The sequence below is a fragment of the Ruditapes philippinarum genome, unplaced genomic scaffold (assembly GCF_026571515.1).
Source record: "Ruditapes philippinarum isolate M1 unplaced genomic scaffold, ASM2657151v2 ctg381_1_1_1_1, whole genome shotgun sequence".
NCBI lineage: Eukaryota > Metazoa > Mollusca > Bivalvia > Venerida > Veneridae > Ruditapes > Ruditapes philippinarum.
Window position 1 is genome coordinate 486105 of NW_026864809.1, and position 17313 is coordinate 503417.

The 17313-nt window shown below is 32.2% G+C and overlaps 1 protein-coding gene across 2 annotated transcripts in view; it reads right to left on the reverse strand.

Moving 5' to 3' along the window:
• Positions 1 to 17313, reverse strand: part of LOC132726880 (discoidin domain-containing receptor 2-like) — a 106919-nt gene that overhangs the window by 41266 nt on the left and 48340 nt on the right. For both annotated transcript variants that reach the window (XM_060712290.1, XM_060712289.1), the window contains exon 3: positions 11270 to 11411. In XM_060712290.1, coding sequence (XP_060568273.1) covers positions 11270 to 11411 — 142 coding nt within the window. The remainder of the gene's footprint in view (positions 1 to 11269; positions 11412 to 17313) is intronic.

Sequence of the window (17313 nt, forward strand, 5' to 3'; positions counted from 1 at the left end):
TTTAAATCATGTAATGATACCACTCAGCCATTTAAATCATGTACTGATACCACTCAGCCATTCAGATTATGTACTGATTCCACTTAGCCATTTAAATCATGTAATGATACCACTCAGCCATTTCAATCAAATACTGATACCACTCAGCCATTTAAATCATGTACTGATACCACTCAGCCATTTAGATTATGTACTGATTCCACTTAGCCATTTAAATCATGTAATGATACCACTTAGCCATTTCAATCAAATACTGATACCACTCAGCCATTTAAATCATGTAATGATACCACTCAGTCATTTAAATCATGCATTTATACCACTCAGCCATTTAAATCATGTCATGATACCACTCAGCCATTTCAATCAAATACTGATACCACTCAGTCATTTAAATCATGTACTGATACCACTCAGTCATTTAAATCATGTAATGATACCACTCAGCCATTTAAATCATGTAATGATACCACTCAGCCATTTAAATCATGTACTGATACCACTTAGCCATTTCAATCAAATACTGATACCACTCAGCCATTTAAATCATGTACTGATACCACTCAGCCATTTAAATCATGTAATGATACCACTCAGCCATTTAAATCATGTACTGATACCACTCAGCCATTTAAAGCACAAAATTAAAAGCACTTTTCACTTCCTACAATATCTGTAGCAATATCGATACTATAGCAGTATTATATTTATTATTTAATTCGACCAGAAGTGAGCTCATATAACTGGTAAGTCCTGAGAATGGAACAATTATTATTAAATTTGTAAGTTTGAAAAGAATTGAGACTAGCATTAAATCAATTGTATTCTAAACATCAAACTTCAGAGTCAACTGAAAACCACTTAAACCAATTTTCTGCTATTCACAAATGAATGTATTAATAATGCATTCTTGAATCTTTCTCAACAAAAGCACCATGATTCCAGGCAATTTTCTCATCTGAATCACACATATGCATGGAATATATTGGCAATCATTTCTAAGACACAGATCAAAGTAAATAATCATGGAGGTGTTGCTATTTTATTTCATTTTTATTTTGTTTTTATCTTTTATACAGAATAAAACTGTTGGTGTTTTAATGTGTTTCTCAATACAACACCACAAGGCAAAAATGGGTTATTTTATTTCTTTTTTTTATGATATTGATAATAATGAAATGGTGATAATGATGATGATGATGTTGATGATGATGATGATGATGATGATGATGATGATGATGATGATGATGATGATGATGATGATATAATAAATAAATGAGTTAAAATAAAATAACAATGACTCAAGCAGAACAAGTTGCGCTATATCTTGTGACTTTTGACAAGACCTTATCATTTTTTTGTTAGAAGACAACTTCCCTTTGCTTATACACTAGACTGAAAACCCAAATAAAACTGATGCCACACATATGTATGTAGAACATGTTGTCAGAAATACTAGAGATTCAAAAATGATATGATATTCCTACATAAAGAAATCTGACACAATGTTCACAAGATAATAAATACTAGGAATTCCAAGTCTTAACATATCAACATTCTTATCTTTCTCTGTAGATTTCTTTCAATTTCAATGTTTCCAGCACACTTAAATCACTGGCACATGCAACAATTGATAATGAATGGAATCTATCTTTTTTCACACAGAATGTTAAAAAAATTAAAGATAGAAACACAAAGCCTTTTTCTTCTAGCCTAATACAAACTTAGTCTTTTATTTTATTTGTAGTTTTTCAGTCCTGGCGGGGAACCGATAAATACCATATGTTTAACTGGATTCAAGTGAATATCTGTTATGGTGTCTATGTAATTAAAGTAAAAGTTTATTTCAATACATTACATTTTCAAAGTAAAAAGGTGTAAAATACAGCTGTCAAAATACAAAACAGAGTGATGAGACTTGACATGGTGACAATGCTGACCCTTAATATATTTTAAGTTTCAAGCCGTTACTGGTTTCTAGTTAACATAAATTTTTAACAAGGGGCATAACTTTGTAAAACTGCAATTAAGAGTTATGAATCTTGGCCTGTGACCTTTTATATATATTTTATATATCAAGCTACTACCTGAAATGGTTCAATTGGGTGAGGATAGTACAGACAGGATGGGATAAAGTGATTCCTATAGAGCCTCGGCATCTATCTACATAGCCTCAGGATCTATCTACATAGCCTTGGGATCTCTCTACATAGCCTCAGGATCTATCTACATAGTCTCTGCATCTATCTACATAGCCTCAGGATCTATCTACATAGCCTCAGGATCTATCTACATAGCCTCGGGATCTATCTACATAGCCTCGGCATCTATCTACATAGCCTTGGGATCTATCTATAAAGCCTCAGTATCTATCTACATAGCCTCAGGATCTATCTACATAGCCTCGGGATCTATCTACATAGCCTCAGGATCTATCTACATAGCCTCGGGATCTATCTACATAGCCTCGGCATCTATCTACATAGCCTTGGGATCTATCTATAAAGCCTCAGTATCTATCTACATAGCCTCAGGATCTATCTACATAGCCTCAGGATCTATCTACATAGCCTCAGGATCTATCTACATAGCCTCGGAATCTATTTACATAGCCTCGGCATCTATCTACATAGCCTTGGGATCTATCTACATAGCCTCAGGATCTATCTACATAGCCTCAGGATCTATCTACATAGCCTTGGGATCTCTCTACATAGCCTCGGTATCTATCTACATAGCCTCAGGATCTATCTACATAGCCTCAGGATCTATCTACATAGCCTCAGGATCTATCTACATAGCCTTGGGATCTATCTACATAGCCTCGTCATCTATCTACATAGCCTTGGGATCTATCTACATAGCCTCAGGATCTATCTACATAGCCTCAGGATCTATCTACATAGCCTTGGGATCTATCTACATAGCCTCAGGATCTATCTACATAGCCTCAGGATCTATCTACATAGCCTTGGATCTCTCTACATAGCCTCGGTATCTATCTACATAGCCTCAGGATCTATCTACATAGCCTCGGGATCTATCTACATAGCCTCAGGATCTATCTACATAGCCTCGGGATCTATCTACATGTACATAGCCTCGGCATCTATCTACATAGCCTTGGGATCTATCTATATAGCCTCAGTATCTATCTATATAGCCTCGGGATCTATTGATCTATCTACATAGCCTCAGGATCTATCTATAGATATTATAACACTTGAAATTACTTGCTTTCCATACTGAGAGCATCTTGGTACCTTTCATACAATAATAATTTCAATCAAATCAAATGCTTCATAAGATCATTTATATAGTAAGATATTCTGGGAATTTCTTTGAAAATTGTACACATCTTAGGTAAATAGTCTCTTTTTCAGATTCTCATTTTTGAGATAAGATAAAGGCATATCAGAAAACATTGTATCTGTAAACCTACACAAATTCAAACATTAGATACAAAGTTATATCGTCTAAGAAATTTCTCTTTCTCCAATAAAACATATATGAATTCTGTGAATGTAAACAGATGCTGGGAAGTTATAAATTAAGGAAGAGACAATGGGACCTTGATCAATCATTATCAGTATCACACAGACACTTGCATGCAGGCAGAATGTGCAGACACCACCAACTGCTGTCAACAACAACAACAAAAACACTTTCAAAACTTTTTGCATATCTCACAATCATAGTAAGTTTGCCTGGGAAAAATGTGGAGAGAAGTCCTAACATAAGATTCTATCAGAATTTTTATCATGTGTCTCATCTACTTTTACTTTGATTATCACAGATGTTTATTGCAGGCATCAGCCAAACCCTTTCATTCAAAAAACAAGTTGGACAGAAAAACTGCTCTCTGGTAATTCTACACCAGTACATATGTGTTACTTTAGAGCAGCTTAGAATCACAAACACAACATCAAATTGGAACAAATTTCTGTATGATTCAGCAAGAGGTCATTTCTGCTAACTTACTCAGCCTGGACAAATTCTGAGCACTTAATGTTAATAAATGCATATTAATTGTGGAAGACTATTTGTATTATAAGCTGGATAAATTCCTAACCAAAAAGACAGCTTATTGCATAGATAATTTTCATTGCAATGGAATTAAAATTAAAATGATAAAAGGAAAAGCAATCATCTTTTATCACATTCAACAGAATACCCATAATTCCATGATGCTGACTGATCAAGGTAATATCTCACAACAGACTTTACAAAAATGAATAAAACCATTATCCCTGTAATGAATAAAACCATTATCCCTGTAATGAATAAAACCATTATCCCTGTAATGCAATTTGATAGGAAAACAGACAGTTTTAGCATTCTGATACAGCTTGTATCTCATATACCAGCAATACTGACATATTATTATGAGAAGTCTACTGAAGAACAAATATGAAATTTCTGGTACCCTGCCAGACTTATTGTATAAACAAACAAAAACAAAGATTTTTCCCCTTTTCCAACAAGAAACAATCATTTTTGTAACAGATGAATATTGTTACTTGTGTGTACCACATCTGATTCATTGAACATATCTACTCCCAAGACATTTAGTATTTAACCTGAGGCATAATTTCCTTGCCTCCCATCACATTATCAAACATAGAAATCTCCTCACAGTAAAACAATATATAATGATATTGACTTTTACTATTTTAAAGCTTAGATCATATCCATTATACATGTAACTTATAGATGCTATATGTAATACTTGTAAAGTTGAGTGTTGCAGTATAAATAAGTAGAATAAAAGGGCTATAACTCTTGTAAATTAACTATGGGTGGAGAAAGGCCATAATGTAAAGTTGTAGAATATTTGAATGATCGATTGAATTCAATAATGAAATATATACATGTATCAGAAAAGTTATGAAAGAATGGATTTTATCTCACCAATGAATGAGGTGCACTTATTGCCAGTTTGCTATAATTGTTTTTAATTCACAGAAATCATTTACTCATGTTTCATGAATATCCTTAGTAATTTTTTGGCAATGTTCACTTAATAATAAGAGTGAGGTAGCCTATTTATGATAATTTTATGCAGTTTTTATATTTTATTCTAAAATTTCTCATTAGCAATAATTTGTCAATCACCATGACATTTTGGTCAACCTTATTATTTATATAATTTAATAGATATTTCAGCTCAACTTGACAATGAAATAAGCATAGTGTCACTGTTAACTATCAGTACTAAATATTGGTTCAAACACCTATTTTCTTGTGTCAACATTGAGTGGAATCCTAATTCATTTATATATTTGAATGTTTCATATTTTTCAACAGGAGAACAACCATTTCCGGGAAGAAATCAAAAGGTTTGATTCATTTAACAGGTCTCGGCATCTGACATGACATCAATTTCTGATGTGTGCTTCACTTAGCCCACAATGTTAAACTCCACAAATCCAACATGAACTTCACATATATTCATACATGATAAATGATAGAAAACTATGAACTGCAGTTGTTCATGACATGCCTTGATAATTTCAAATGCACAAGGAGCTTGTAAAGAAAAAATGAAAATATTCTGAGAAGTGTTATTCATGGCACCAGCTCATTCTTCAAGCAGCTTTGAGTTTTTGTGTGTGTTTTTTTCTTTTGTCATTTACTTGCTTTTCTTTAGCCAAAAGTCTTTGAAGTGTAGATATCAAGATGAATATGAAAGATATAACATCATGTTATGTAAACATTTGGTGGAAGTTTTAAAATTAATTTGCATATAATATTATACATGGCAAATATCATACACTTACAGAGTAGCTTCGAATACAAAATGTTCATTGCTATGTTCTGAACAATTATAACTAGAACTATCACTAAATGTGATTAATACCCCCACAAGACTGCTTTGGAAATGAGGATGTTACTAGTAACAGAATACCTTGTAAAAGAATTGAAATATATAGTTATGGCTGTGGGCAATTAAAGATAGTTGTGGTTCTTGTATGTTGCATTTCCTGTCAATGTGGTTGGCCATTAATGAAGTTTTATTGAATTACTCTGTAATAAGTCCAGAAAGACAAGGAAAAGGAACAAAGGGCAATAACTCTATAAATACTGAAGATGGAGTTATAGTTCTTGTGCACTGCACTTCCTCTTATTGTGCTTGACCATTGTATGAAGTTGTTTTGAATTCCAGCCAGTACCTTTTAAGTTATGCTCCAGACAAGAAAAAGTATCAAAGGGCAGTAACTCTGTATTTTGTCAAAATGGAGTTATGGCTCTTGTGCACTGCACTTCCTTTTAATGTCCTTGACAACTTTATGAAGTTGTATTGAATTCCAAACAGTAGTTTTCAAGTTATGCTCTGGACAAGGAAAAGTAACAAAGGGAAATAACTCTGTAAATACTGAATATGGAGTTATGGTTCTTGTGCACTGCACTTCCCCTTATTGTGCTTGACCATTGTATGAAGTTGTTTTGAATTCCAACCAGTAGTTTTCATGTCATGCTCTGGACAAGAAAAAGTAACAAAGGGCAGTAACTCTGTAATAAGTCAAGATGGAGTTATGGTTCTTGAGCATTGCACTTCCTCTCAATGTGTTTGACCATTGTATGAAGTTATAATGAATTCCAACCATTAGTCTTCAAGTTATAGTCCGGACAAAAGAATGCAATGGAAAAGTAACAAAGGGCAATAACTCTGTAATTACTTTAGATAGAGTTATGGTTCTTGTGCACTGCACTTCCCCTTATTGTGTTTGACAATTGTATGAAGTTGTTTTTAATTCCAACCAGTAGTTTTCAAGTTATGCTCTGGACAAGGAAAAGTAACAAAGGGCATTAACTCTGTAATAAGTCAAGATAGAGTTATGGTTCTTGTGCACTGCACTTCCTCTCAATGTGCTTGACCATTGTATGAAGTTATAATGAATTCCAACCATTAGTCTTCAAGTTATGGTCCTGACACAAGAAAGCAATGGAAAAGTAACAAAGGGCAATAACTCTGTAATTACTTTAGATAGAGTTATGGTTCTTGTGCACTGCACTTCCCCTTATTGTGTTTGACAATTGTATGAAGTTGTTTTTAATTCCAACCAGTAGTTTTCAAGTTATGCCCCGGACAAGGAAAAGTAACAAAGGGCAGTAACTCTGTAATAAGTCAAGATAGAGTTATGGTTCTTGTGCACTGCACTTCCTCTCAATGTGCTTGACCATTGTATGAAGTTATAATGAATTCCAACCATTAGTCTTCAAGTTATGGTCCTGACAAAAGAAAGCAATGGAAAAGTAACAAAGGGCAATAACTCTGTAATTACTTTAGATAGAGTTATGGTTCTTGTGCACTGCACTTCCCCTTATTGTGTTTGACAATTGTATGAAGTTGTTTTGAATTCCATTTCAAGTTATGCCCCGGACAAGGAAAAGTAACAAAGGGCAATAACTCTGTAATTAGACAAGATAGAGTTTTGGTTCTTGTGCACTGCACTTCCTCTCAATGTGCTTGACCATTGTATGTAGTTATATTGAATTCCAACCATTAGTCTTCAAGTTATGCTCCGGACAAGAAAAATGCAACGGACGTCTGGACCGACCTACCGCCCGACCAACCGACCACTGGGTGACTCCTATATACCCCCCCAAACTTCGTTTTTGGGGGTATAAAAATGTATGTATACATTGTTCAGAACAAGTTATTATTTTACTGAGTCTGGCTTATTGTAACAATAGAAAGTTCTTTTATAAAGATTTATCATGATATACATGTAATTGATGATCTGAATGACTCTTATTAACAAAAAGGAAGATTTAAACTCTAAAAGCAGAAATTTTGCCCATCATAATTTTTATAATTACCTTTGATCAGTCAGCAATTAAAGAGAAAGCAAGAAATAGCTCATTTTTTTTCTATGATGAACATCATAAAATATCATGTTATCTTAAAGAAATTATCAACATAGATTTACACTAGTCTTAAAAACATAACAAGAAAAAAAGTCAAATTGACTTTAAATGTTATCCATTTACATGGTATGTAAATCAAATTGATTTTATCATCTATAATTGAAAAGTTTATAAAAAGGTAAATTATTCAAATATTGGTTATTAATATCACTTATAGTGCTACATATTATATTGCTATATGTTTTAAATTTGTATTTATCTGTTTTATGGTAAAATTAAAGGCTGCTTTTAAAGTTCACCCCACTTTGGGAACAGTCTGTAAGAAGTTTCTTTGGTTTTTTCCCTAACATTAACTGCTAAAAAAATTGCAACATACATAAAAAGATAATTTTTGGGGATAAGATTTTTTCTCCAAACAAATAGGTAGTGGTTTTCTGACAAACTGATAATAGCATTTTTCTCTGGTAATAAATCTATCAAGAAACTTTGATGTTAACAGGCCAAGCGTCTATAAAACATACATTGAGTAAATTGGGCAGTAAATTATTTGAAAACAGGAGTTCACAAATATGAACACTTTGATACAAATAAGCTATGTGAAAATTGTCCAATATTATCAGTTCACTGGGCTGTTTTTTTATATAAATAATCTTTTCAGACAAACTATCATGAATACAAATGGATAAGAAATATCAAGTAATTCATTAACAGCTCATTTATTTCAACATCTAGATTTTTCATACTTAATCCATCATATACAAGAATTATCAGCTGGATACACTCTTTGTGCTATTCACTAATACATTCTTTGACAAGTTAAGAAATTCCTCTGATAGGCATACTTAATTAACACCTGAACAGAATTATGGTATAAGCCCTGTGAGCTGGTGTAGCACAAGGAGCTTCACTTTGCCATTCATCATTCAATGTATAATAGCTTAACCATTATCACAACTTGATATTTTTATGATGTAAAACAGAAATATTCTACAAATCATACAGGTATGCATCAAAACTTCTTAAAACTGTGGAATACATCAAAATGACACAAAACTATCTAAAATGTCTATCAAATATAACATGAGTATTGTATCGCTCTTTCTCTAGTAGATATAAAATGTTTCAGATATAGTCCAGATCACACACATTCTTAGATACTTTCTTATATACAGGAAGCTTAATCCATTAGAGCATTGAATTTTTTAAATGAATCTAAATGTTCCAACATAATGTCAATCAATGTGTGCCTCCTGTGTCAGATGAGACAAATTAGTTTGTTGTTGACATATAAATATTATCAACATCATAATGGCAGCTTGCAGTTTTACTATCATATATAAAAGAACATCAGAGGAAAAGAGCTCTGGCACTAACTAGCAACAAGGCAAGAACTTTCAAGCATTACTAAGAATAAAATTTAAACTCCTCTTTTAGAGACTTTGGGTTCTGGGTTTCAGAAATCCTTATTAGTATTTCAGAAGTTTCTTATCAATAAATCCTTAATAAGACAGTATTGCTTGATTTAGGAGTATTTACCAAGCATAGATGCATAGCAGGTCAGAGTTATCATTAGCTGCATGCCTTTAAATATGTTTGATTTTTGTTTATTTGGTTCACAATTTATTATCATATAATGGTGGCCGGTCCACCTGACTTGCTTTCCTGTATAACCAATAATTACTAATTTACCATCGAGTAATGATAATGTAAAGGTAGTTAGGACTCCACAAATTTATTAAAATATATATGCCATACATATTGCAAATCAATACCAAACATACCTATCTCTATCATCCAGCCTGAAATATTATGCAACTGTATTCCAGGCAATACATTAAAATCATCTACAGCAGAGTATTTCTTATCTTCATCTCAACTACTATACATCAAAATAATCCACCTAATGATTCAAATCTTGAGAAAATAAATCATCAGTTACATGAACCGATCCTGTCAGCTCTGTTCACTGAAACTTATTTTATTCATAAAAGTTACACAAATAAACAAAGAACTGAGTGGGAATCATTTTCTTCACACACAGATTACCTACTTCAAATTCCCAATCAAATTTATCTATATCGTTTTCATGGTTTATTATTGAAAATTAGCCTATAATTAGAACTAATGACTTCTCCCAAGTCCAATTATAATTGGTTAATGTGATATCAAGGGATAAACCAGTGGTCTGAAATAAGATCCTAATTACAGATGAAGAGGTCTGGCTCAGAGATATGGAGAAGTTTCTTGACTCTGTATTTATTTACCTTACCTTTCATCAATAGAAGCAATCTATGTCATATATATTTTTCTAACAGAAGTCATTCAATTAGCAATTCCAAGGGTCTCAGTCCTTCCCACCCCATGCTTAAACTTGAAGTTTATGTAATTTTATATTTATTTGCTTGTTGAAAATTTACTTGTTCATATAGAAACTTCCTGAACATGGTTCCTGACATTCAATTTGTATAAAACATATTATCAACGTAAAATTCTATGAAAAAAAGTTTGTTTGTAATACTGTTTAAATATCCTACATGCTATGCTGTAATGTATACAATATTATTCAAATGGGTTTTAATTTTCAGTATCTGTCAATTATTTCCATTTAACAATACTCAATCTTTTAAAATTCAGAGAGACAGGATCTGCATTTTATAGAAATACACTAAAACCGTACAATCGATACAGATCTAGAAAGCTAGCATGCTTATCTAAAATTAAAATTGCCTTGCTATGTTAATACAAGCTTGTCATCCAATATTCAAACATTGTTTCATGCAAAAGCACAGTGAACAATAACAGTAACACAAAATAATGAATTATTGAAATTTTACCCATAAATCATTCATTAATACAGATTTTGTGTGGTTAATATAAAGCATTTAGATCAACCTTAAAACAGGACTTTTATTACCAAATACAATGTCAGCCATTTACAGAACAAGACATGGATGCAATTCTCTGCTGTGACCTTGACCTTACAAAGTTGCGCACCAGATGCAAAGAAAATAACAAAAGTGGTTTTGGTGACCCAAATACCCTTGACCTTTGACATTGTGCCATGGATCTTGTCTGCTACACAGATCATCAACAAATGATTGTTATGTGTACCAATATTAACAATAAAATTCCATCATGCATGTAAGACTTACTCTAAACTAAATGCTCATTAGCCCCAGCTGTGACTTAGGCCCATGGATATACTAGCAACACACCATTTTCTTATGGTGATCTTATGAACTAATTTATGTTGGAATCCTATGAAATATGATGAAGTTATGAACTGAACAAACAGTATATACTTTTTCAAAATAATGTATTAGGGATATAATTTTGCTCTATAAGAGCACAATGCATGTTAGTTAAATTGAGGCACCAAAGTTGTTTAAATACATACCTGACCATTGCCAAATCTTCCCTGTATTTCCACCATTGTGATAACAGTGAGACGTCCAAGGTCAATCTGCAGGTACTCATAGGTGTCACGCTCAATAACACTTTTCGGACACCATGCCCCACCATTTGTCTCTGTGCGAATTCTGAAAAAATCACAGAGAAAAACATTAACAATGGCCTGATAAATGTTATACAATCTGTATCTGTCGTCTTTTCTCAGTGAGCTAGTTTTTGAGTTAATTCATCAGTAAATTTCAAGCTTTTCATACATAATGTTTCATTTTTCCAATTTGGTCAAAACAATATAGATCATTTTGTAACTTGGCTCCAATAATACAAGAAAAGTATCTTCCATTTTGAAGTACCCTGGTAGAGTTTTCTAAAGTGAAGCCTTCAATTTGCTTTTTTCTTCTTTTCAAGATAAGGAATGTTTATGGGCCTTCAGATATTTTTTTACATGGAATAATTTGATAAAATCAGGGTTCAATATTCCCGTCTGCTCACACACTGGCAGCTTATAGCATCAAAGTATAGATATTGCCATGTGTTGCATGATAGTGTACCATTAATTACTTGCATTTGTTGTGTACATCTTGGTGTTGTCTTAAAGCAACCACTATCTTACATATATGTTAGGCTTCCATTAACCAACATTATGGGGATCAGGACAATGCAACAACAATACATGTATGACTGTCCCCCAGAATCAGATATCATAAACCACTAGGGCACATGGAGATAATATTGATCTTGCAATATGAGAAGATGTTATAATTCATACAAAGTAAAGCAGCTGGTGGGAATTTTTAGACAGATGTTTAAAAGGTCTTAGTCACTTTAACTTAATTCTGTATAAAGTCACATTGACTTATATAGAACAATCATACTGAATTTAAAGCACAGAGCCCCTCCATTCACCTTTCTGAGTTTATATAATGGACTTGTCCTGCTATGAATTTATAATAGTGCAATGTTAGTCATAAAAATATTGAAAATGGCTTACAGAGGGGGGTATTTTTTACATTTCACAAACAATTGTTTGGAAACCATCTGAAGATTGACTTACTTCTGACCTTTTGATAAATTTCTCATTAAAAAAAGAAAACTCTGATTTTGTAATTCCTTGTAGCATTAAGATATAAACAACATTCATTTAAGAAGACCCTATCTCCTTCATGCATATAAAGAGAATTGTTGAAGCCATTCAAAGAATTTTTTATAATTGTCCCTGTGAACATTTTTCACAATCAATCTTTCCATGGGATTGCCATAAAAATGTCAAATTTATCAATATAATGAGAGTTTTGTAACTCTTTATTTTTTTTCATTCAACTGTTGAGACACAATAAAACTCAGATTTTTATAAAATTCATTGTAACTGAATCCAGAATGTAAATCAATCAATGGGACTTTTTATGTAAGAAGCTTGAGATAACATTGCAATATTTTCATTTTCTTTCCTTGAAACAAACTTTCAAACAAGAAAAAATCTCTTAAAGGACTAAAAATTAAATTAAAATACTTAAAAGACATGTACATGTATAATATTATGATGATAAGTGACAAAACATTACGTCAATGTAATGTCAATACATTAGGCATTTCTGAGTCAGGTTACAAGAGCACAGTTCCTGGCATTATTACCAGACACAAGTCAAGGTATTTTAATATTCTTCACGATTCCTGAGTTTTTCAACTATAATCTTAAAGTATAAACATAATTGACAGTTTGTTTTGTAAATATTACGTGTATTACTATCAGTTTTGTAGCACATTACAAACACTAGTAATGTCACAAAATAACATTTGTAGCACATTTCAAATAATGTCATATTCAATTGTTTTGATTGCATGGAAAAAACAGAATACAGCATTTTAGAAATGGAAGTTCTGAGAAAAAATGCCAATTATAAGTTAATATTTATATTGATTATTGTGGAAAGTGTCATTTGCTAAGACATATTTCTTTATTAAAGAGATAATTTCTGACAAAGGAAAACAAAGGGAGAGGGGCCTTTGTCCATGTATGCCTTTAGCTTTCCTGATGAATCAATAACTTGAACATAAATGACTTCAGCAGAGGGAAACCAATAAAAAATAGATTGGTCCACAATGTCTGCTTGATGCTAACTTTCAACAAAACCATTGTTGTGTTAAAACATCCCCAACATTAGACCAGCTCTCACTTGAATATCAACATTTTTCTTTCATATATCTAATTTTAAAAGATATTTTACTCCTTTGTCCAAAGGCTTGTTTGAATTCTTTGACAATGAGTAAATTATTTCATTCTTAGTACAAAATAATAGAAACAGAGATTATTCTAGAGGTGACTGAAAACAAAGTACAAGTCAAAATTGTAGACTCCATTTTGCTGAGCCTGGTGTAACTTTTCTTTCTTTATTATACAGAAAACAAGAGCCGGTTGAACCGGGTGATGCTCCCCGAATAGGTTTTGGACACAGGAAGGTATACCTCTTGTAGTGTCAGAGTTATGTCACAAACAAAGTTCAAAGTGTAAAAACAACCCAAATATTGCATGCGACTTGTCGTCTCAATATGGTGATCATTTCTGTGAAATTGTTGTAAAATCCGACTTCAAATAACGAAGATATGTGCCGTACACCATTTACTGCAAGGTCATACTGTGACCTTGACCTTCAAGGTAGCTCCCCAAATGTTGCTCGCGATACGTCGTCTCAATATGGTGATTATTTTTGTGAAATAGTTTTAAAATCCGACTTAAGAAGTTATGGGCCGGACACGATTTTGCTGCAAGGTCATGCTGTGACCTTGACCTTCAAGGTAGCAACCCAAATGTTGCGCTTGACACATTGTCTCAATATGGTGATCATTTCTGTGCAATAGTTGTATAATCCAACTTCAAATAACGAAGTTATGGGTCGGATACGATTTTGCTGCAAGGTCATACAGTGACCTTGACCTTTAAGGTAGCGACACAAATGTTGCCCCCGACACCTCGTCTCAATATGGTGATCATTTCTGTGAAATTGTTGTAAAATCCGACTTCAAATAATAATGTTATGGGCCGGACACAATTTTGCTGCAAGGTCATGCTGTGACCTTGACCTTCATGGTAGTGACCCAATCGTTGCGCGCGACACATCGTCTCAATATGGTGATCATTTCTGTGAAATAGTTGTAAAATCCGACTTCAAATAACAAAGTTATGGGCCGGACACAAATTCGGGACGGACGTTCTAACAGGAGAGTAATAATGTGGCTACTCTATTGTTCTCTCTATTGTTCTTTTAATAATTTGATAACTACAATTTGTTACCATCAATAATTCTATATTTTTCTAGTTGTAACAAATACCAGACTGGATAAAGAAGTTACAGAAGTTAGCAATTAACATGTAAACTATTCTAGACCCGATAATTGTTACCAATTAATTTTTATTGCAAAAACATAAACATTATCAAAAAATTCTTCAGATATTTTCCAGTTAGTCAAAACATTGTTAGTATATACACCTCGGAGCCAGTAACCTAAACAACATTGGAGAGAATAGGAGAGATTTACCACCACGTCACTGATAACTGCTGTGTGGACTATGTATACACACAATCTTAGAAGGTCGTACAAACATTGGTAGCATTTTCTGTCAAGTTAACATAAGATGATGTTCCTGGGGCAAAGTTTTAAAGATCAGAATTATCTGAACATATTCTTTTTGTAATATTCAAAATGAAGAAAAAAATACAAAACTATTTTCTAAATAGTATTGATATATTTTACATATAAAATAAGTGTGATGTTATAAAGGGTTAAATTTTTGCTAAACATCTACATGTACTTTAATTTTTATGTCTATATCAATCTTGAAACAACTCGCTACATGTGTTCTATGAATTATCATTTTTATGTGAAATATGCCTGCTACATTGCTCAGTTTTGTTTCATTTTCATTTTCCCCCTTTTCACCTTGTCAATGTAAATATGTTTTATGATTCAAGGGTATTATATTTTAGCCATTGTTAAATGTATGCTTAAGACCCAAAACTGAGTGTTGTTAACATAAATATACAATGTAATTTAAAACTTTATGCTTAGTTCATGTTCAGCTTTAAGTATTAAGCAAGTTAAAGTGACATTATGCTCATATTTCATAGTCAATTTGAGCTGAATTGACTTTATATTTCAAAAGATTGACTGTTAAAATGGTGTTTGACCAACAGGTGATATTTGAAAATGTTTGGGATAAATTTAATTTATTTAAAAAGTTGACAAAATCCCCAATTAAACATGTTTACAGCAGCCAATAAAAAAAGAAAAGGCAACATAATTACTCAAAATAGTCATGTGTCACATCTGTGGTTGGAAAAAAACCTGGAATCAGGTAGATATGATAATGACCTCCGTGAATTTATTTCAGAATACAAGTACACCTCTAAAACTTGATCATACTTATAAGCTAGGCATTATATATTTGATGTAGTTAACTAATTATAACTTTTTTAAGGCCACATATTATAACAAATATCTAAACAATGTCTTTATAATTGTTCGATCGAATATTTCTTTTGCCGACAGTTTTTATAACTGTTTGAAGATTTCTTTTCCCTACAGTTTTATTTATTTTCAATAAAAAATAAATAAATAGGAAATATGAGATAAGAAAGATTGTTTTGTTTATATAATTTTGTAGTCAGTATCTTTAAAAGTACAATAGAATTGCATCGTTTCATACAATAATTAAACATAATAGCCTATATTTTCCCAGTCACTTTGCAAGCTTAATGTTAATGCTTTACTTTAATTATTTTCAATCACCTGTTTTATTCGCGATGAATTAAGTTTACGATGAATTAAGTGTACGTTATTTTTGCTGATTTAAAAAATGATAACAGTTTCTTGACAATATTTCTAAGCAAGTTTGTTTCACATATAATGTCTTTATTGTAAATAAATAGGTACTCATATTAACATATTGTTAATCTTTTCTTTATTCATGGACCATTTAACTGATATTTTCTTAAATTTATGATAATACAATCATTTTTCTATTCGGGGACTAATGATGCTTTAGCATAAAAAACTCTACTTTATTGAAACAGAGCTCATATTTATTTCTTAATAGACATACACAGCATAGTTTTCTTATGTAAAATGACTAGGTAGTACAAAGAGGATGTACGACCAGCAACGGTTGCTATGGTCAGTGCTTATCAGCAATTCTATTTTTAGAATATTGGCCACTGGTAAATCTCTCCTATTGGCTTCAAACAGCGACTATCAGGAGCCAAGGGGTGATTAAATAGCTTTCCTGGTCAGCAGAAGCTGTCAACATACAAAGTGTGGAAATCATCAATCTGAATGATCCCTAAGTCTGGGATACAGGTCATTTATATTTCAACCAATTTATTCTAGAGGTATTTCTGTCTTCTTGAAAGTTTTATTACAAACTTTTTTTAATTTGTTTACCAGTTAAACCCAATCATTTCTATCATTCATCAAAACATTATAATACATATATAGATCTATATATATTTCCTATATTGAACTTAAAGCAAATTATAACATTTATAATTATTTAGAATACATAAAGATCTTGAGAAAAAAAAAGCCAGTAAAACTGGTTTATTGAATTCTCTTGACAACTATTTTCTCTGACTCTTAAAAAATCAAGTTTTTTTTTTATCAATCTTATCACTATTGTTGTTAAACTATTTAAAACTTAAAGAAGAGTATATATCAGACAAAATACTCAAATTGATACAAAAAACAGATTTCTCTCTCAAAATATATTGCTTTGATACAGAACAGTATTGCCAGAGAAAGAGAGAGACGGTCAATGAAATAAAAGGAAAGAAAAAATTGACCACATGGGAAATAAGGTAACGGTCAGACAATGGGTGTTACTGCTAGTATAATAGACAAGGAAACTTGGAACAGATTGGTCCAACAATGAACAAATTGACCACTGGGAAATAAAAACTTGTTACCACCTTCTGATTTTCAATCTTTATAATTAGAAAGGTAGAGAGAGTGCCAAATGAAGACGTAGAAAGCTGTGATCAT